Genomic DNA, 21,320 nt, shown 5'->3' with positions numbered 1-21,320 from the left:
ATACAAGTGTAGTTCACTGAACCCCCTCCACTACAATGGCAGACAGTAGTTTGACTGAGGAGATTGTGAATATTTAATATTCCCACATGTTATCTAACCAAGACAGAGGAGATGAGATTCTAATGGAAGTGAGTTGTGATAGGGAGTGAATCTGCTCTGTGTGTGTGTGTGTGTGTATGTGTGTGTGTGTGTGTGTGTGTGTGTGTGTGTGTGTGTGTGTGTGTGTGTGTGTGTGTGTGTGTGTGTGTGTGTGGGTCGTCACTCTCACCCCTCAGGTTGTGCGACTTCATCGCTCTGCATCGTGAGATTCTGGGTAGTGGGCACGGAAGTCTGACATTGCCCTTCTCTCTGAGTGACACATCTCTCTCTCACACACACGCACAAACGCACACACACACACACAATATATGGGGTCACATAGATACATACTGTATCTATGGGCAATAGCATGGCTACTGCATATTTCATAACAGTAGGGTTTAAAAATAGATGTTTAGTTTCACTGTCCTGGCGGGGGAATTTTACAAATGTACAAAGCTAAGGGTGGCCTTGTAGAGGGGCACTTCCTCTGGTACAGTTCAATCCATCTTAGGGCCATGGCCACTCATACTGTATTAAATACCAGCGTGACTGTTAATGTGAATATATTCAAATAAACAACTATTTCGTACTCGTTCCTAGCTCCTAGTTTCCTAGTATTTTTCTCACTTCCCCAATGCCAGGTTGTTACTACTGCTCCTGTACATAATGTATGATTTGAAACTTAAAGTCATATTTTCAACTTATAATACAGTTATTGTACTGTAATAATAACCAGCAACATACACAGTTAAAAACATTGTCTGTCTGTCTGTCTGTCTGTCTGTCTGTCTGTCTGTCCCTCCGTGGGTATCATACACCCTCATACACCCTCTGTTGATGCACAACCAAGTTTGGAAATGGTATGTTGTGTTTTCTACATTTTTCACCCCCGGCTCCTACGCCCATGTATATCATGATTACTAGTGCCAGGAGTTGTGAACTGACCATAAAATACAGATCCTCATGTTTTAAAAAAAGAAAAGAACAACAGCCAGGACTATCTCAACTTTTACAGTAGGTCACAGGCCTTGTAGTAACAGCAGTAGTACTAGGAATACTAGGAAATGAGTCATACAGTAGCAGAGAAAGAGAAGAAAGGAAAAGACAGAAGAAAACAGCAAACAACAATGCATTTTTTTTTATACATTTAAAACAAAGAACATCAAGGACAACTAAAATCATAACAGCAATGCCAACTGTATATGTTTTTGTGCATGTCTGGAGCTATTTCATGTATGTGTGTGTTCTTGTATGTGTTTATTTGAATAAAAGTGTGTGTATATGCATGTGTACAAACACCTGCACGGCATCAGCCTCAGGCAAACCGGCATTAGTTGTAAAAACACTGCCACTTGGTGTCATTCAAATGTACTTTTTATTATGTTTGATTTCTCTTTTCTAAAAACGTTTATCTTTGAACGTCATTCTATCTCTCACACAGCAACTCCACTCCCACTTGTCTCCAATTCCACATACCAACCCTCAGCTTCCCTCAGCCCATCCCATCTATCTCTGCTGGCCACCCACTTCGTGTTTCTACGCAACACATATCTTTCAACTATGCTGTGATGTTTAACGTACAATTTCAATCTATCTAATCGAACAGAATCCACCGATTGCGTGTTGAAGACAAATACTTTTACTAAGAGTATTAGTATATTAGTAATTGACTAACCCGGTCTCTCCAGATCTCCTAACAGTACTATTTCTTGGGTCAATTTTAGATCAATGCTATGCATTTTTAGCCATTCCTGAACCTGAGAACAGAAACAGGCTACCTGAGGGCAACACCAAAGTAAATGGTCAATTGACTCTGTATCCTCACAACAAAATCTGCAGAGCTTCGATGATTTTATGCCCCAAATACTCAACATTTTGTTGGTGGCAAGAATAATATATAATAATTGTAGCTGAAAAGCCCGAAGTCTTGAATCCTGCATTGTTTTATATATCAACTCATACACCCTGTACCATCGAATCGGTACATCAAAAATCTCTTCCCAACTATTTTGCAATCTGTATGGCACAGTTGTCAACATCCTGGTCCTCAAATGAAACTGGTATACTTTCCTATTTATGCTATTTTTATTCCTCTGACAGTTTTGATCCTTTATATTGGGAAGATAGACCAGTTCCCTACCTCCTCCCGCTGCCACCTGCCTCTTCCATTTTTGGGGTAATACTGTAATCAATTGGTTGTACACTTGGATTGAGCAGACTCAATGAAGGACGTAATGCTACCATTCCAATTTACAATGTAATGTAATTTAAGAACAAAATACCCTTTTCAAACATCTTTCCCATAAATACAGTTATTTTTTTAACCAGCACAATTCAGCCATAATTTTTTTTGTAATATTTGTTCTATCTTTTCAGGGGGTTGAAATTGAAATTGTATCCAGCGCTGCAATGCTTGTTAGAAAAAGAGAGATACTTTGAAAAAAGTATAATTTTCAATGGATGAGCTTTTCTTATTAATCTACTTGAGAACCATTCAGGGTTCAAATAAAACTTTTGAATGAGTGAAGCTTTTAGAGAGAGGTTTAGTGCTTTTATATTTAATCATCTCAACCCACCCAATTCATATTCATTATATAGATAGGCACATTTTATTTTGTCTGGTTTAGCATCCCTGTCAGACTGGGTGCGCAACAACTGGTCAACTGGAGTCAGGTGCAGGAGAGCAGAGATGAGTGAACAGGCACACTATAATTGGCAGAAGCAAAACAGTCAGACGCAACAGCGTCACAACACTCCTGCCAAAGGCAAAAGCGAATAGCGCCCTGGTCACACAAAATAATGTACAACAATACAATACCACGGGAAAAAAAACTGCCTGACGTGTCACACAATAAACGTAACGAACAATTACACACACAGACATGGGGGGGGGGGGGGGGACAGAGGGTTAAATACACGACAAGTAATGAGGGAATGAAAACCAGGTGTGTGGGAAAACAAATGGAAAATTAAAGGTGGATCGGCGATGGCTAGAAGACCGGTGACGTTGACCGCCGAACGCCGCCCGAACAAGGAGAGGAACCGACAGTCCCAGATAAAGCAAAATGTGTTTTGCTCATATGATTTGAAAAACAAATCATCAGGAGTAGGCAGCGCAATAAGTAGGTGAGTAAACTGAGATATGACTAAGGAGTTAATCAGGGCAATTTTTCCATAAATAGACAGGTATTGGTTGCAGGATCTTGTCTATTTTTACAGGTTTTCTATTGAAATTCCTTGTGGAGAGATTATTTATATCTTTTGTGATATGAATACCGAGTATGTCTACTTCACCATCAGCCCATGTGACAGGTAAACTGCAAGGTAATGTAGAAGTTGTATTTTTGTAAGGATCCAATATGTAATATTGTACACTTATCATAATTCTGTTTTAGTCCAGAGAGTACTGAAAAGTTATCTAGATCTTTGTCACGGCCGGTGAAAGAAGTGGTGAGCGTACATTTTCCTTTTATTACAATGATGTCGCCAACAAAACAACAAAACGAAGAAACAACCGTGAAGCTTACAGGGCTATAGTGCCACTAACAAAAGTCAACTAGCCACCCTGAAAGGAGGGGAAAAGGGATACCTAAGTATGATTCCCAATCAGAGACAACGATAGACAGCTGTCCCTGATTGAGAACCATACCCTGCCAAAACATAGAAATAAAGAAACATAGAAAACAAAACATAGAATGCCCACCCCACATCACACCCTGACCTAACCAAATAGAGAAATAAAACGTCTCTCTAAGGTCAGGGTGTGACAATCTTCAATGAGACATTGCAGGGATCTAGCTTGCGGACTTAATATAATACTTGAGTTGTTGGCATACAGGGACATCTTTTGTTTTTAAGCCTTGGATTTCTAATACTCTAATGTTGTTATTGGATCTGATTTTAATAGCTAGCATTTCGATGGCCATAGCGAATAGATATGGTGACAGCGGACACCCTTATTTAACTCCTCGTGACAATTCAAAACTCTCTGAGAAGTAGCTGTTATTTACTATTTTACACCTGGGGTTGCTATACGTTACTTTTACCCATTTTATAAGAGAATTACCGAAATTGAAAAAATCCAGGCATTTATAAATAAAATCCAGTCTCACTTTATCAAATGCCTTTTCAAAATCCACTTTAAATATAATTCCTGGCTTCTTATATGTTTCATGATGTTCTATTATTTCTAGTAGTTGTCGTATATTATCTCCAATGTATCGTCCATGTAAAAAAAAAACCTGTCTGATAAGGATAAACAATACCTGGTAAAAACCCTTTTAATTCGGAGTGCTATGCATTTTGCTAGTATTTTTGCATCACAACATTGAAGTGTAAGGGGCCTCCAGTTTTTTAGATAGACTGGGTCTTTATATTTGCCATCTGGGTCTTGTTTTAACAATAGAGAAATCAGACCTTCCTGATGAGAAGACTACAGACTACCATTTCTATAGGAGTAGTTAAAACATTCTATCAATGGAGCTTTTAGTATATCAAAAAATACTTGATAAAATTCAGTAGGCCTACCTAAACAAGAGCTCTTAGAAATGATATAGCTAGCCTATGCCTTTCTCCGTTGATAGGCTATTGAACCGAGGAACCGCGACCCGCTTCAGAGGACGAAAGTGACGTCACGAAGTGCGATTCTGCTGCGGGAGGGCAAGGGTGTATAACTAAATAATAGATTACTGGTCACGTGGTGTAAACAGGCTTCTGAATTATTTAAAAGGCTCTCGCCTCCCACCGCCTCCTGGTGATGCGCGAGATGCTGCTGCTGCTGCTGAAGAGAGAGAAGGAGAAGAGAGAGAAGGAGAAGAGAGAGAAGGAGAAGAGAGAGTGGGAAGCAGAGAGAGCGAGAAAGAGAGAGCGAGAGAGAGAGAGAGAGAGAGAGACTGCAGCAACCGACATGGAGCTCGAGCCTTTCCGGAGGAGAGCGAGCATCCTCTAATCTGCCAGGATCACCGTAGAATACGTAAATTATTTTTTTTCTCGTCCTTTCTCTCCATCTCTGTCCCACTCTCACCCTCTCTGTCTGTGTCGTCATTGTTTATGTGTGTGTTAAAAATGGCGTTTTCGACCCGCGGTGTGTATGTGTGTCCTGCAGTTGATCGCGTTGATGTTTGATGATAAAATGTTTCCTTCTTGAGTCACACCTGCTCGGCGTGCATGTGCGTGTGCATGTGTATGTGTTCGGGGTGGGAACTCGCATCCCTGTTGCAGCTGCAGCAGACTCCAGCAGAGAGAGAGGAGAGGAAGAAACGATTTCTTATTACATTATCCGACATAAAGGTATTTGTTTATCAACAGCTAGAGTAAATGTTGAAATCTGCCTGATATCGTCACGTAGAAGGATACATCTCATCTGATCGCTATTTTATCATAGAATGACCTCTATATAGATATAAGGCTACCCTCTGCTGTGTGTGTGTGTGAGTGAGAGAGACTGTACGAAATGGATGCTTATCATCCGATTTATAGCATCATGTCTGCGTGTGTAGAGTGCACGCCGATCCTCTGCAAGAATCAGTCTGTCTTTTTCTATAGATGATAGCGTGCGTGTGGAGTTGGGGACTACATCTGAACTTGTGCTGTTGGGGAAACTCTTGGGAGCAGATTTGTTGGGAGGTGCACCTCGTTTAGTATAGGATAGGGAAGGATAGGGTAGTGTAGGGTTGGTTAGAGTAGTGTAGGATAAGGTTGGTTAGGGTAGGATAAGGTTGGTTAGGGTAGTGTAGGATAAGGTTGGTTAGGGTAGTGTAGGATAAGGTTTGTTAGAGTAGGATAAGGTTGGTTAAGGTAGGGTAAGATAAGGTTGGTTAGGGTAGGATAAGGTTCGGGTAGGGTAGGATAAGGTTGGTTAAGGTAGGATAAGGTTCGGGTAGGGTAGGGTGAGATAAGGTTGGTTAGGGTAGGATAAGGTTGGTTAGGGTAGGATTAAGGTTTGGGTAGGGTAGGATAAGGTTTGTTAGGGTAGGATTAAGGTTTGGGTAGGGTAGGATAAGGTTTGTTAGGGTAGGATTAAGGTTTGGGTAGGGTAGGATAAGGTTGGTTAGGGTAGGATTAAGGTTTGGGTAGGGTAGGATAAGGTTGGTTAGAGAAGGATTAAGGTTTGGGTAGGGTAGGATAAGGTTCGTTAGGGTAGGATTAAGGTTTGGGTAGGGTGAGATAAGGTTGGTTAGGGTAGGGTGAGATAAGGTTGGTTAGGGTAGGGTAGGGTAGGATAAGTTTGGTTAGGGTAGGGTAAGGTTGGTTAGGGTAGGGTAAGGTTGGTTAGGGTAGGATAAGGTTGGTTAGGGTAGGGTAGGGTAGGATAAGTTTGGTTAGGGTAGGGTGAGATAAGGTTGGTTCGGGTAGGGTAGGATAAGGTTGGTTAGGGTAGGGTAAGGTTGGGTAGGTTAGGGTTGGGTAGGGTAGGATAAGGTTGGTTAGGGTAGGATAAGGTTGGTTAGGGTAGGATAAGGTTGGTTAGGGTAGGTTAAGGTTGGCGAGGGTAGGATAGGGTTGGTTAGGGTAGGATAAGGTTGGTTAGGGTAGGATAAGGTTGGTTAGGGTAGGGTAAGGTTGGGTAAGGTAGGGTAGGGTAGGATAAGGTTGGTTAGGGTAGTGTAGAGTAAGGTTGGTTAGGGTAGGGTAGTTATTGTATATTATTGTGTTATGACTTTCCATCCTCTCTGGGTTTGAGCATGAAATAGATGGTAGAGAGAGAGAGAAAGAGAGAGGGATCAAAGAGAGCTCTGTAACTGCAGTATTGTCATCAGAGCCTTCACACACATTCCTCTCTCTCTCTCTCTCTCTCTCTCTCTGTCTGAGAAGCCAAAAGCTGGAAACATTGATTTCAATTATTTAGGGCTGAGGTTTAAACACACACACACACACTGAGATGTTGAGACAGGTCTGTGTGTTAGAGAGCCTGGAGCCCGAGAACAAGCTACTCTCTAATGACATGTCATGAGAGTTGTCTCTCTCTCCCTCCCTCTCTCTCGCTCTCTCTCCATCACCCATTCCTCCCCATGTTCCTTTTCTTCCTCTACCTCTCTTCCTCACCCACTCCCCTTCTCTCTGCTCTCTCCTTCCATATGTGTGGTGCTGGCCGTGGTGCTGAAAGCAGCAGTCATTAACAGGAATTATAAACTGGGTGGTTCAAGCCCTGAATGCTGATTGGCTGACAGCTGTGGTATATCAGACCGTATACCACGGATAAGACAAAACATTTATTTTTGCTGCTCTAATTACGTTGGTAATCAGTTTATAATAGCAATAAGGCACCTCTGAGATTTGTGGTATATGCTCAATATACCAAGGCTAAGGGCTGTATCCAGGCACTCTGAGTTGAGTTGTGCTTAAGAACAGCATTTAGCCGTGGTGTACTGGCCATATACCCCATCCCCTCGGGCCTTATTGCTAAAATATGGTGTTGATGAAGTCTTGATAATAGTAATGCCTGTTATGTTGTATTAGTTTGGCTACATTCCCGTCATGACAAGGAAGATCACAAGATGAGTTTAACCCTGATGGGGATACCAGTTCAATAATTCCCCTCCTGTCATGGCTAGATGTCACGGGGAGTAACATCGACTGCTCCCTATAAGCTTGTTTGTAATGGATTTAGATCAATCCTTCTGTCAACAGGTGTGTGTTTGTATGTGTGTGTAATGTGTAATGATGAAACATCAGGTTGCAGCTGTGTGTGTGTGTGTGTGTGTGTGTGTGTGTGTGTGTGTGTGTGTGTGTGTGTGTGTGTGTGTGTGTGTGTGTGTGTGTGTGTGTGTTTTGTGTTCCCTTATACTGTGTGTTTGTTTATATCTAAATGTTTGTTTGCGCAAAGTGCCCTTTGCTTGATTGCTTGATAGATTGTTGTGTGTGTGTGTGTATAGATGATCTCATAACCCTTGTTCTATTTCATGCGTGACTCACCCTCTCACAAGAACACACACAACCTGATTTGGTTTGTGAATGGGAGATAGCCTCACTGACGTCACAGAGCCTGTCTGTGCATAAAAGCTAATACAATCACCTCCACACCTCCACACACACACACACACCATCACAGAGCATCTGCATCTCCGTCATCAGCAGCACACCCCCTACCAGACAACAGGCCACGTAAATATATAGAGAGATAGAGAGCGAGAGGGGGAGAGAGGGGGGTGGGGGGTCAAGTGTGGGAGGTGTTTGTTCTCATTATACTGTTATCTCTGTGATCTTACTGCATGTGTAATGAAAGGAAATGAATGGGCAGACTTTAACTGTAGTTTAAAATCATTCCTCTCCTCTCCTCCTCTTCTTTTGTCTCATCCTTTCTACTGGGGAGAGGAGAGGAAGACCAGATCAGGCCATGTGGTCGGGATCAATTCTGGGCCCTAGGGATGTGTACAGCGTATTGGTGTGGTTACCAATCCTTTTAGATATGTGTCACAGTTTGGCAATATGGTTACCATGGTTATCAAATACAAGGCCATCCAAAGGAACACAGATATAGAGGGACAGAGAAATGAGAGAGGGGGGAGAGAGAGAGATGGAGGGCTGCGTTCCAGCTGTCTTTCACACTCTCACTACACTCTTGAACTCAGCACTGGAGAGAGAAAGAGAGAGAGAGACTGAAAGAAAGGAAGAGAGAGAGAACATTTCTCCTGTCAGGTCCTATACCCAATGATGACATACCCTCTCTCTGACTCTGACCTACTCAGAAGTCCAGTGGTTGCCATATCAGAACATTGCCGGTTGCCAGATTGGACTGAATCGGTTGCCAGATTGGACTGAATGACGACTCTTAGCTTTATTAAGGTACTGAGTTCCAGAAGCTGAATCAGGATGTACGTTCTGTCAGTCAGACATACAGTAATGTTGGCTGGAACACACAACTAACCACTCTTTTACAACAATGAATCATGCTCATTGATTGGCCGATTGAATAACAATAATTTATTATTATGGTGGATGACTAGGAAACCAGATGACAGACAGATGGATGGACAGACATGCCAACAGGCAGATGGATGGACAGACAGACCGATCGAAAGACAGAGGACGGCTGGACATTGTAATGGGCTGTTTACACCTGTTCTTCTAGTTAGGGAGGACAGATCCTATTGCATTGTGTTTGAGATCAATACTGTGTCTGATGGGAACAGATTAGCTGTTTTATCAGTCTGCTGCTCATCCCTCCATCATCATCCCTCCTCTCTTATCCTTTATGTTCTATTATCCACACTCTGCAGGGACAATAGCCATGCCCACCTCTCTCCTGTATTGTGCCTTGCTTTGTGGTTAAACTGAAACGCACACACATACACGTACACACACACACACACACACACACACACACACACACATACACACACACACATACACACGTGCGCACGCACACGCACACACACACACTCATACAACCACTGTGGTTAAACAGCTGGGTAATTGCAGGCATCGTTTCAGTGGTTGATAACTGAGAGGCGTGTGTGTGTAGTGTGTGTGTGTGTGTGTGTGTGTGTGTGTGTGTGTGTGTGTGTGTGTGTGTGTGTGTGTGTGTGTGTGTGTGTGTGTGTGTGTGTGTGTGTGTGTTCGATGATTGAGTAGTGCTCGATGATTGAGAGGTGCGTTGGCCCACTTTACATAAATGACTTCTCTTCCTGAGTGCAGACAGAGGGGGAATAATAGAGAAATAAACAGAGAAAGAGAAAGCTCATTGAAAGAGGGAAAGAGGTTGTCAGTAATAGCAGTCATCAGAGCAGGTTATTTTCCTACCCGGGACGCACATACTGACTGTGTATTAACTCCTGTTCACTTTAGACCAAATGGTTTTACTCAATCATCTTCTATGAGTGCAGTCGTTGACTGACTGGGCGGAGGACAGGGGGTTGATCGAAGGTTGAATCCTTGACTATGTCTCAAATAGAGCCCTGTTCCCTCTATAGGGCTCTACTTTTGACCAATACTCTGGACTAAGGTAGGGCACTATATCGGGAATAGGGTGCCATTTGGGACGCACAACCCTGTCATTATTTGTCTATGGCTGTAATTATATTGTGTGTGCTTGTGTGGGTCTGTAACAGAACAATGTGTTCTGTCAGATTGGGGGGAGTGGAGGAGTTGAGTCCTTACAGTCCATCAGCTCTGAGTTCATCTCAGGTCAGATCTAATCAGGAAGTGGTGATGACTCAGGAAGTTACAGCACAACACAGTCATCTGGAACACACGCATGTACACACACATACACATACAGACGGATATGAACTGTCATATTTGGCGTGGTGTAATGAGATGGTTGCTATAACAACAGGTTTACAAGGACCAGCTGATAATTAGCTCTCTGTTTTCAGGTAGAAACTCATTCTGGAAAACACATCTCGCTGTGTGTATGTGTGTGTGTGTGTGTGTTTACAGTAAAAGATGGATAACCAGTCATATCTTCCCCAATGTGACTGTAACTGTCAAACAGCTGTGGACAAGACACAGACATGGTGTCATATGTTGTCAGCTGTATTGTACTGCACGTGTAAAAACATGGGCTTTTCTGTTACAGATTGACACCTTAGACAACAGACAACACTTCTATATCACCATGAGGAACTGCTGACACCCCCCCCCCCTCACCTGACTACCAGAGAGAAGACACTTTCTTCCTCCCATCCTCTCTCCCAGTCCGCCCGTCTTCACAAGGATAAGCGTTATTTTCGAGAGTGGAAAAAGTGAACATCAGAGGACAAAATAGAGAAAAAAGCTGAAGTCCTCTCTTGACCCTTGACCTCTAACCACTGACCTGTGACCTCAGTATGTCAGGTCTGAGTGGTAAGCTGCAGCGTGTCCAGTGGCGGGCAGGATGGCACTCCTTCACCTCCAGAGTCCTCAGGACCAAACCAGTAGAGAGCATGTTGGACTCTGGGACAGGTAGGTGTTTACAGGGGGGCCTCTAGGGGCGTGAATGAAGGTGGGAATGTGTGTGTGTGTGCTGGGGGGGGGGGGGGGGGGGGGGGGGGGGGGGGGGGGGGGGGGTAAAAATGTGTGGGTATACAGTATGTGTGGATATACAGTGTGTGGGTTATATTAACATGTGTTTTATGTTAAGGTGTGTGTTTGTATGCTAATGTAAGTGTGTGTGTACAGGTGGTACCAGCAGCCATGGCACCAAACTAGCGAGGGTGTTGTCCACGGTAGACCTGGTGTCACTAGGGGTGGGAAGCTGCGTTGGCACGGGGATGTACGTGGTCTCTGGGCTGGTTGCTAAGGAGATGGCCGGACCTGGCGTCATCGTCTCCTTCATCATCGCTGCTGTCGCCTCTATACTGTCAGGTACACACGTACACGCGCACACACACACACACACACACACATGCACACGTGCACACACACACACGTACACACACACACACACACACACACACACACACACACACACACACACACACACACACACACACACACACACACACACACACATAGCTACTGTACATGATATTTGTGTGTCTCCCCTTCAGGAGTGTGTTATGCTGAATTTGGGGTTCGCGTTCCCAAGACAACAGGCTCAGCCTACACCTACAGCTACGTGACAGTGGGGGAGTGTGTGGCCTTTTTCATTGGCTGGAACCTGATCCTGGAGTACTTGATTGGCACAGCCGCGGGGGCGTCGGCTCTCAGCAGCATGGCGGACTCACTAGCCAATAAAAGCATCTCTACGTTTATGACTACACACATCGGAACACTCAACGGCCTGGGTGAGTCTGGAGGGGGAGGAGAGGGGAGGGAGGGGGCGGAGAAGGGAGGAGGGTGTGTGCTGTATATCTGTGTGGGTGTGTGTGGTGTTTCCAGTAGCTCTGACATAATCTTCCCTGAGACGTGGGCTGTGTCCTGCGTAGAAATGTAGTGCGTTGAACAGCCATGCCTTTCTGACAGTTAGAGTAATAATACAAGTCAGTAGGGTTCACCTTCCTGAATGTGAGCCTGACGTCTAGAGTGGCTAGCAGTATAGGAACAGACAGTGAAAGCTCATTCCTCAACAAAACAGATGATCACTACTTTTTCTGTTTGTGGATTGTAGCGAGGGTTATGCTACCGGGTTGTGATAGTTTTTCTGTTTGTGGATTGTAGCGAGGGTTATGCTACCGGGTTGTGATAGTTTTTCTGTTTGTGGATTGTAGCGAGGGTTATGCTACCGGGTTGTGATAGTTTTTCTGTTTGTGGATTGTAGCGAGGGTTATGCTACCGGGTTGTGATAGTTTTTCTGTTTGTGGATTGTAGCGAGGGTTATGCTACAGGGTTGTGACAGTTGTGTGACAGCCTAGGAACTGTGGAAACAGACAGAGGGAGACAAAATCTCTCTGACAGGAAAAGGAAATGGGAACTTTCCAACAGCTGGCCATCTAGCCTGCCATCCTTTCCCTCTGCTCACACACATGCACACACACATGCACGCATGCGCGGACACACACATACTCACACACTGTTGGCACGGTGCATGACTGTTGACAGTGTGCTTTCATGTGTTTTCTGCTGGTTCAGTTTTTGATAATGGTGGGACCCAGGCATCTAATGTAAGCTCTGTTACAGTAAACTATTATATAAGCCCTCGTGTGAATCCATTTTAGCCTGTTTCTTATGCTGAGGTCTATAAAGCACTAGAGGCAATAGACACTAAAAAGTCTGCAGGTCCAGACAACCTGGGCCCCTCCCTCTTAAAGATAGCAGCTGGTATTATTACTGAACCTGTGGCTCACATTTTCAACTTGAGTCTCTTGACCAATTCCATTCCCACCATTTGGAGATCAGCTTATGTCCTCCCACTGCTAAAGGGTGGAGATCCCTCAGATCTAATAACTATCATCCTATCTCTAAACTCCCAAACAATTTGAGGGAGTGCACATATGCAGCTATTCTGTGTTGAGCGGGTAACAAAGAAATAAGAGGTACTCTTATATGCTTAATTTAGAGTTATTTATGTACCTTTAGTTGTGATATAAATGTTGGCCTGTATGTTCTGATTTTTAATACATTGTAAGGCTGCATGATGTGACTCAAATGAAGATTTGACAAAAGTCGCTTGAAAGGCATGAGCTCAGCTTTGTTTTTTGCTCCGTCTGTACACACTTCATCAGTCTCTCATTCACAATTTGACCAGCACTTAATAATGCCTTGAATTTCACGACGGCATCCCCTTTGTGGCCATAATGCACCCTAAAAAAATCCACGGCTTTTGCAGCCCGGAGTGCTGCGTTGTGCCCTTCTCCCTGAGTGTGCAATCCGAAGCATCTCTCACTCACACGGCTCTCCATCACGTGATCGGGTCTTTCTCGCAGGCTACAAGTGAAGATAAGCACATCAGGGCCGCAACTGCGCGCGTCCTTATCCAATTCTGAGGTGCATAATGGATTAACTTTCCCACCTGCCCTGTACCGGAAAAGGGTCAGCAAAAAAATATGTAATATATACAGTTACAGTGCCTTGCGAAAGTATTCGGCCCCCTTGAACTTTGCGACCTTTTGCCACATTTCAGGCTTCAAACATAAAGATATAAAACTGTATTTTTTTGTGAAGAATCAACAACAAGTGGGACACAATCATGAAGTGGAACGACATTTATTGGATATTTCAAACTTTTTTAACAAATCAAAAACTGAAAAATTGGGCGTGCAAAATTATTCAATCCCTTTACTTTCAGTGCAGCAAACTCTCTCCAGAAGTTCAGTGAGGATCTCTGAATGATCCAATGTTGACCTAAATGACTAATGATGATAAATACAATCCACCTGTGTGTAATCAAGTCTCCGTATAAATGCACCTGCACTGTGATAGTCTCAGAGGTCCGTTAAAAGCGCAGAGAGCATCATGAAGAACAAGGAACACACCAGGCAGGTCTGAGATACTGTTGTGAAGAAGTTTAAAGCCGGATTTGGATACAAAAAGATTTCCCAAGCTTTAAACATCCCAAGGAGCACTGTGCAAGCGATAATATTGAAATGGAAGGAGTATCAGACCACTGCAAATCTACCAAGACCTGGCCGTCCCTCTAAACTTTCAGCTCATACAAGGAGAAGACTGATCAGAGATGCAGCCAAGAGGCCCATGATCACTCTGGATGAACTGCAGAGATCTACAGCTGAGGTGGGAGACTCTGTCCATAGGACAACAATCAGTCGTATATTGCACAAATCTGGCCTTTATGGAAGAGTGGCAAGAAGAAAGACATTTCTTAAAGATATCCATAAAAAGTGTTGTTTAAAGTTTGCCACAAGCCACCTGGGAGACACACCAAACATGTGGAAGAAGGTGCTCTGGTCAGATGAAACCAAAATTGAACTTTTTGGCAACAATGCAAAACGTTATGTTTGGCGTAAAAGCAACACAGCTCATCACACTGAACACACCATCCCCACTGTCAAACATGGTGGTGGCAGCATCATGGTTTGGGCCTGCTTTTCTTCAGCAGGGACAGGGAAGATGGTTAAAATTGATGGGAAGATGGATGGAGCCAAATACAGGACCATTCTGGAAGAAAACCTGATGGAGTCTGCAAAAGACCTGAGACTGGGACGAAGATTTGTCTTCCAACAAGACAATGATCCAAAACATAAAGCAAAATCTACAATGGAATGGTTCAAAAATAAACATATCCAGGTGTTAGAATGGCCAAGTCAAAGTCCAGACCTGAATCCAATCGAGAATCTGTGGAAAGAACTGAAAACTGCTGTTCACAAATGCTCTCCATCCAACCTCACTGAGCTCGAGCTGTTTTGCAAGGAGGAATGGGAAAAAATGTCAGTCTCTCGATGTGCAAAACTGATAGAGACATACCCCAAGCGACTTACAGCTGTAATCGCAGCAAAAGGTGGCGCTACAAAGTATTAACTTAAGGGGGCTCAATCATTTTGCACGCCCAATTTTTCAGTTTTTGATTTGTTAAAAAAGTTTGAAATATCCAATAAATGTCGTTCCACTTCATGATTGTGTCCCACCTGTTGTTGATTCTTCACAAAAAAATACAGTTTTATATCTTTATGTTTGAAGCCTGAAATGTGGCAAAAGGTCGCAAAGTTCAAGGGGGACGAATACTTTCGCAAGGCACTGTATATAGCGAATGGAGGACACTTTCCCCGTAGTTTATTTTCATGCCAGCCAGGTGAGCTATACTCCTGTTGTAAAGAGAAGCAATGTGCTTAATATTAGTAAAGTTCAGAAATAAATATAGTAGGCCTAGCCTATAGAAATCTGATGGGATCCTCCTCTTTTTAATAGAGGCCATCACTCTTTCTACTGCATTTGCATAGCCTATAGAAATGTTGCGCAACATGAGCTCATGGGCTCTCATGAAGTGTTTGATTACATTTTCGAATACATTTGCATTAATGTCAGAGTGATTACAGGGACAATAGAGTGCTGAGTACCAGGTAGTTAGCAATTTTGGTAGGCTACTAATGACCATCAGCAACATCAGAGCTTGGAGAAGACTAATTACCCTGACTAAACGGTCTTGTGGAATTTGACTGCCTTCATGACTCGTGACCACCGGTGTGGCGGTAATATGGTCACCGCAACAGCCCTAAGAGGGGTTCAGTCTGGCTTTAGAATGGGGCACAGCACCACAACTACAGCTATAGAAGTGGCAAATTACCTCATAAATGCACTTGATAAAATGCAGCATTGTGCTGCTCTGTTTGTTGATATATCAAAGGCATTTGATTCAGTTGACCATGTTGCTAGCTAGACTCAGTAACATTGGTCTCAGTGAAGGGGCAGTAAATTGGTTTAAGAACTATCTTTCTGGTAGAACACAATATGTATATACTGACAGTCACAAGTCTAGCTTTCTTGAGATTAATAGACGTGTGCCCCAGGGTTCCATTTTAGCTCCTGTGTTGTTCTCAATTTGTTTTAATGATTTGGGAAATGGGATGCAACCAGCAAAGTTACATCTATATGCAGATGATACAGTCATATATTCATGTGCTCCTTCTCTGGTTCAGGCTGTTGAAGAGCTCCAGACTGCTTTTCAGTCACTGCAGGCCTCACTTTATGGTCTCAAACTAGTCTTCAATGTGCAAAAAACTAAATGAATGACCTTTATCAGAGCTCGCACTCAGCCAGAGAAGGTGAGAATTGCCACATCTGGTGACTTATCCATTGAAAAAGTGTCATCCTACAAATACCTAGGTATATGGTTGGATGACAAGTTGTCCTTTAAAGTTCATATGGATAATCTTGGGTTTTTATTTTGGTAATAAGGCTTGCTTCCGACTTATGGCTAGAAAGAAGCTTGTTCAGGCCACCTTTCTCTCTGTAATTGATTATGGTGACTTGTTATATATGCATGCAGCCGCTTTATTACAAATGCCAAGTCCCTCACTCACCCGCCATTGTACCTTGTACCAAATGGTAGGTTGGTTACATGCTCAGAAAGCTACATTTGTATGTGTTCATCTACAGAGCACTTTTAGTCTGGTCTCCTTCACCACCAGCAGTTTCCATACCCGGTCTGCTAGGTGGTTGCTACTTAAAGTCCCCAGGACATTTACAGTATTATGCAAGACTGCCTTCTCATCTTGTGCATGGAATAGTCTACAATCCATGCTTCTTCTAGATATGTTAGTGCCACTGAATTAATGCGTTTTCTTTATGGGAGACTCTGTTACAGAGTAGTGTAAAATGCTTTTGTTAGGCTGGATCATGTTGTTGTATTGTATTGTTGTATGTTTTAATTATGTAATGTATTGATTGTTGTTGCCTTCTTGGCCAGGTCTCCCTTGAAAAAGAGACTCTGGGTCTCAATGGGCTTTTCCTGGTTAAATCAAGGTTAAATAAAAAATGTATGTTTACCTCTCGGTGTGGTGTGTATCTCCCTCCCTCCCTCCCTCCCTCCCTCCCTCCCTCCCTCCCTCCCTCCCTCCCTCCCTCCCTCCCTTCCTCCCTCGCTCTCCCCTCTGCTCCAACTCGCTCTCTCCCTCCCCCTCTCCCCTCTGCCCCCCCCCCACTCTTTCCCTCCCTCCTTTCTCCCCTCCCTCCACTCCCCTCTAGGTAAAGGAGAGCAGTCGTACCCAGACCTTCTGGCCCTGCTGATAGCAGTGATAGTGACAGTGATCGTGGCCCTGGGGGTGAAGAACTCAGTAGGGTTTAATAATGTGTTGAATGTGATCAACCTGATGGTGTGGGTCTTCATGATGGTGGCCGGACTCTTCTTCGTCAACGGACACAACTGGGACGATGGAAGGTTCTTACCCTTCGGGTGGTCAGGGGTGAGAAACACAAACAGACTTATATACATTGGGGAGAACAAGTATTTGATACACTGCCGATTTTGCAGGTTTTCCTACTTACAAAGCATGTAGAGGTCCAAATCCAGAAAAACACATTGTATGATTTTTAAGTAATTAATTAGCATTTTATTGCATGACATAAGTATTTGATCACCTACCAACCACTAAGAATTCCGGCTCTCACAGACCTGTTAGTTTTTCTTTAAGAAGCCCTCCTGTTCTCCACTCATTACCTGTATTAACTGCACCTGTTTGAACTCGTTACCTGTATAAAAGACACCTATCCACACACACAATCAAACAGACTCCAACCTCTCCACAATGGCCAAGACCAGAGAGCTGTGTAAGGACATCTGGAATAAAATTGTAGACCTGCACAAGGCTGGGATGGGCTACAGGACAATAGGCAAGCAGCTTGGTGAGAAGGCAACAACTGTTGGCGCAATTATTAGAAAATGTAAGAAGTTCAAGATGACTGTCAATCACCCTCGGTCTGGGGCTCCATGCAAGATCTCACCTCGTGGGGCATCAATGATCATGAGGAAGGTGAGGGATCAGCCCAGAACTACATGGTAGGACCTGGTCAATGACCTGAAGAGAGCTGGGACTACAGTCTCAAAGAAAACCATTAGTAACACACTACGCTGTCATGGATTAAAATCCTGCAGCGCACGCAAGGTTTTAGATTCCGTCTCTCACAGTTGAAGTGTACCTATGATAACAATTACAGACCTCTACATGCTTTGTAAGTAGGAAAACCTGCTAAATTGGCAGTGTATCAAATACTTGTTCTCCCCACTGTACATATGCACATGCTATTACACACATACATTGGTAGGCATGCAGATATGCAATGAATTTTGATATTCAACTAGTCAACTTCTCCTAGTTTACTAGCTAGGTTTAGATAGCAACATTGCTAACTAGTGGCTAACTCGAGCTCAACTGTTGGTGGAATCATAATGCGACAAGTGATTGTGTTTTAACACAGCCTTTAACCTTTAACCACTGTCTCTTCTGTGTGTGTTTATACCAGGTGATGCAGGGAGCAGCAACATGTTTCTATGCCTTCATAGGGTTTGACATCATCGCTACAACAGGAGAGGAAGCCAAGAGCCCCAACACCTCTATACCCTATGCTATTACTGTTTCCCTCATCACCTGCCTTACTGCATACGTCTCTGTGAGTACACACACACACACACACACACACACACACACACACACACACACACACACACACACACACACACACACACATGGACACACAGATACACACACACACAAACACACACATACACACACACACACATACACACACACACACACACGTCCATGCCCTATTCGGTGCAAATGACATCATTTGCCCTCAAGAGTTTGTCGGAATGAATGATTTCTGGTTGGTTGGACTCTCTCTATATATGTCTGTGGTTTCAGATATAGACTCTATCTATATACTCTATGGTTTCAGATATAGACTCTATCTATATACTCCATGGTCTAAGATATAGACTCTATATGCTCTATGGTTTCAGCTATAGACTATCTATATACTCTATGGTTCAGATATAGACTATATACTCTATGGTTTAATATATAGACTCTATCTATATACTTAATGGTTTAAGATATAGACTCTATCTATATACTCTATGGTTTAAGATATAGACTATCTATATACTCTATGGTTTAAGATATAGACTATATACTCTATGGTTTCAGATATAGACTCTATCTATATACTCTATGGTTTAAGATATAGACTCTATCTATATACTCTATGGTTTCAGATATAGACTCTATCTATATACTCTATGGTTTAAGATATAGACTATATACTCTATGGTTTCAGATATAGACTCTATCTATATACTATATGGTTTAAGATATAGACTATATACTCTATGGTTTCAGATATAGACTCTATCTATATACTATATGGTTTCAGATATAGACTCTATCTATATACTCTATGGTTTCAGATATAGACTCTATCTATATACTATATGGTTTAAGATATAGACTATATACTCTATGGTTTCAGATATAGACTCTATCAATAAACTCTGTTGTTTAAGATATACACACTATATACTCTATGGTTTAAGATATAGACTCTATCTATATACTCTATGGTTTCAGATATAGACTCTATCTATATACTATATGGTTTAAGATATAGACTATATACTCTATGGTTTCAGATATAGACTCTATCTATATACTCTATGGTTTCAGATATAGACTCTATCTTTTTACTCTATGGTTTAAGATATAGACTATATACTCTATGGTTTAAGATATAGACTATCTATATACTCTATAGTTTCAGAAATAGACTATCTACATACTCTATGGTTTAAGATATAGGCCAAATACTCTATGGTGTAAGATATAGACTATATCTATATACTCTATGGTTTAAGAAATAGACTCTATCTATATCCTCTATGGTTTCAGATATAGACTATCTATGTACTCTGGATTAAGATATAGACTATCTATATACTCTATGGTTTAAGATATAGAATATATATATACTCTATGGTTTCAGATATAGACTCTATCTATATACTCAATGGTTTAAGATATAGACTATATTTATATACTCTATGGTGTAAGATATAGACTCTATCTATATACTCTATGGTGTAAGATATAGACTCTATCTATATACTCTATGGTTTAAGATATAGACTATCTATATACTCTATGGTGTAAGATATAGACTCTATCTATATACTCTATGGTGTAAGATATAGACTCTATCTATATACTCTATGGTTTAAGATATAGACTCTATCTATATACTCTATGGTTTAAGATATAGACTATCTATATACTCTATGGTGTAAGATATAGACTATATACTATATACTCTATGGTTTCAGATATAGACTCTATCTATATACTCTATGGTGTAAGATATAGACTCTATCTATATACTCTATGGTGTAAGATATAGACTCTATCTATATACTCTATGGTTTAAGATATAGACTCTATCCATATACTCTATGGTGTAAGATATAGACTCTATCTATATACTCTATGGTGTAAGATATAGACTCTATCTATATACTCTATGGTTTAAGATATAGACTATCTATATACTCTATGGTGTAAGATATAGACTCTATCTATATACTCTATGGTTTCAGATATAGACTCTATCTATATACTCTATGGTGTAAGATATAGACTCTATCTATATACTCTATGGTTTAAGATATAGACTCTATCCATATACTCTATGGTGTAAGATATAGACTCTATCTATATACTCTATGGTGTAAGATATAGACTCTATCTATATATTCAATGGTTTAAGATATAGAATATATATATACTCTATGGTTTCAGATATAGACTCTATCTATATACTCAATGGTTTAAGATATAGACTATATTTATATACTCTATGGTGTAAGATATAGACTCTATCTATATACTCTATGGTGTAAGATATAGACTCTATCTATATACTCTATGGTTTAAGATATAGACTATCTATATACTCTATGGTGTAAGATATAGACTCTATCTATATACTCTATGGTGTAAGATATAGACTCTATCTATATACTCTATGGTTTAAGATATAGACTCTATCTATATACTCTATGGTTTAAGATATAGACTATCTATATACTCTATGGTGTAAGATATAGACTATATACTATATACTCTATGGTTTCAGATATAGACTCTATCTATATACTCTATGGTGTAAGATATAGACTCTATCTATATACTCTATGGTGTAAGATATAGACTCTATCTATATACTCTATGGTTTAAGATATAGACTCTATCCATATACTCTATGGTGTAAGATATAGACTCTATCTATATACTCTATGGTGTAAGATATAGACTCTATCTATATACTCTATGGTTTAAGATATAGACTATCTATATACTCTATGGTGTAAGATATAGACTCTATCTATATACTCTATGGTTTCAGATATAGACTCTATCTATATACTCTATGGTGTA

At 41.7% G+C, this 21,320-nt stretch overlaps 1 protein-coding gene across 2 annotated transcripts in view; it reads left to right on the top strand.

Moving 5' to 3' along the window:
• Window positions 1-4,900: 4,900 nt before the first annotated feature.
• LOC110527387 (probable cationic amino acid transporter) overlaps window positions 4,901-21,320 on the top strand; it is a 23,539-nt gene continuing 7,119 nt past the window's right edge. For both annotated transcript variants that reach the window (XR_005052511.1, XM_036982697.1), the window contains exons 1-6: window positions 4,901-5,053; window positions 10,601-10,965; window positions 11,182-11,367; window positions 11,553-11,789; window positions 17,080-17,297; window positions 18,355-18,501. Coding sequence is in view for 1 of the 2 variants with exons in the window: in XM_036982697.1 (XP_036838592.1) it covers window positions 10,851-10,965; window positions 11,182-11,367; window positions 11,553-11,789; window positions 17,080-17,297; window positions 18,355-18,501 (903 nt within the window). In the remaining variant the exon portion in view is untranslated. The remainder of the gene's footprint in view (window positions 5,054-10,600; window positions 10,966-11,181; window positions 11,368-11,552; window positions 11,790-17,079; window positions 17,298-18,354; window positions 18,502-21,320) is intronic.

The sequence above is a fragment of the Oncorhynchus mykiss genome, chromosome 7 (genome assembly GCF_013265735.2).
Source record: "Oncorhynchus mykiss isolate Arlee chromosome 7, USDA_OmykA_1.1, whole genome shotgun sequence".
Classification (NCBI taxonomy): Eukaryota; Metazoa; Chordata; class Actinopteri; order Salmoniformes; family Salmonidae; genus Oncorhynchus; species Oncorhynchus mykiss.
The sequence above is the reverse complement of the archived record's forward strand: the minus strand, read 5'-3'. Positions and strand labels throughout refer to the sequence as shown.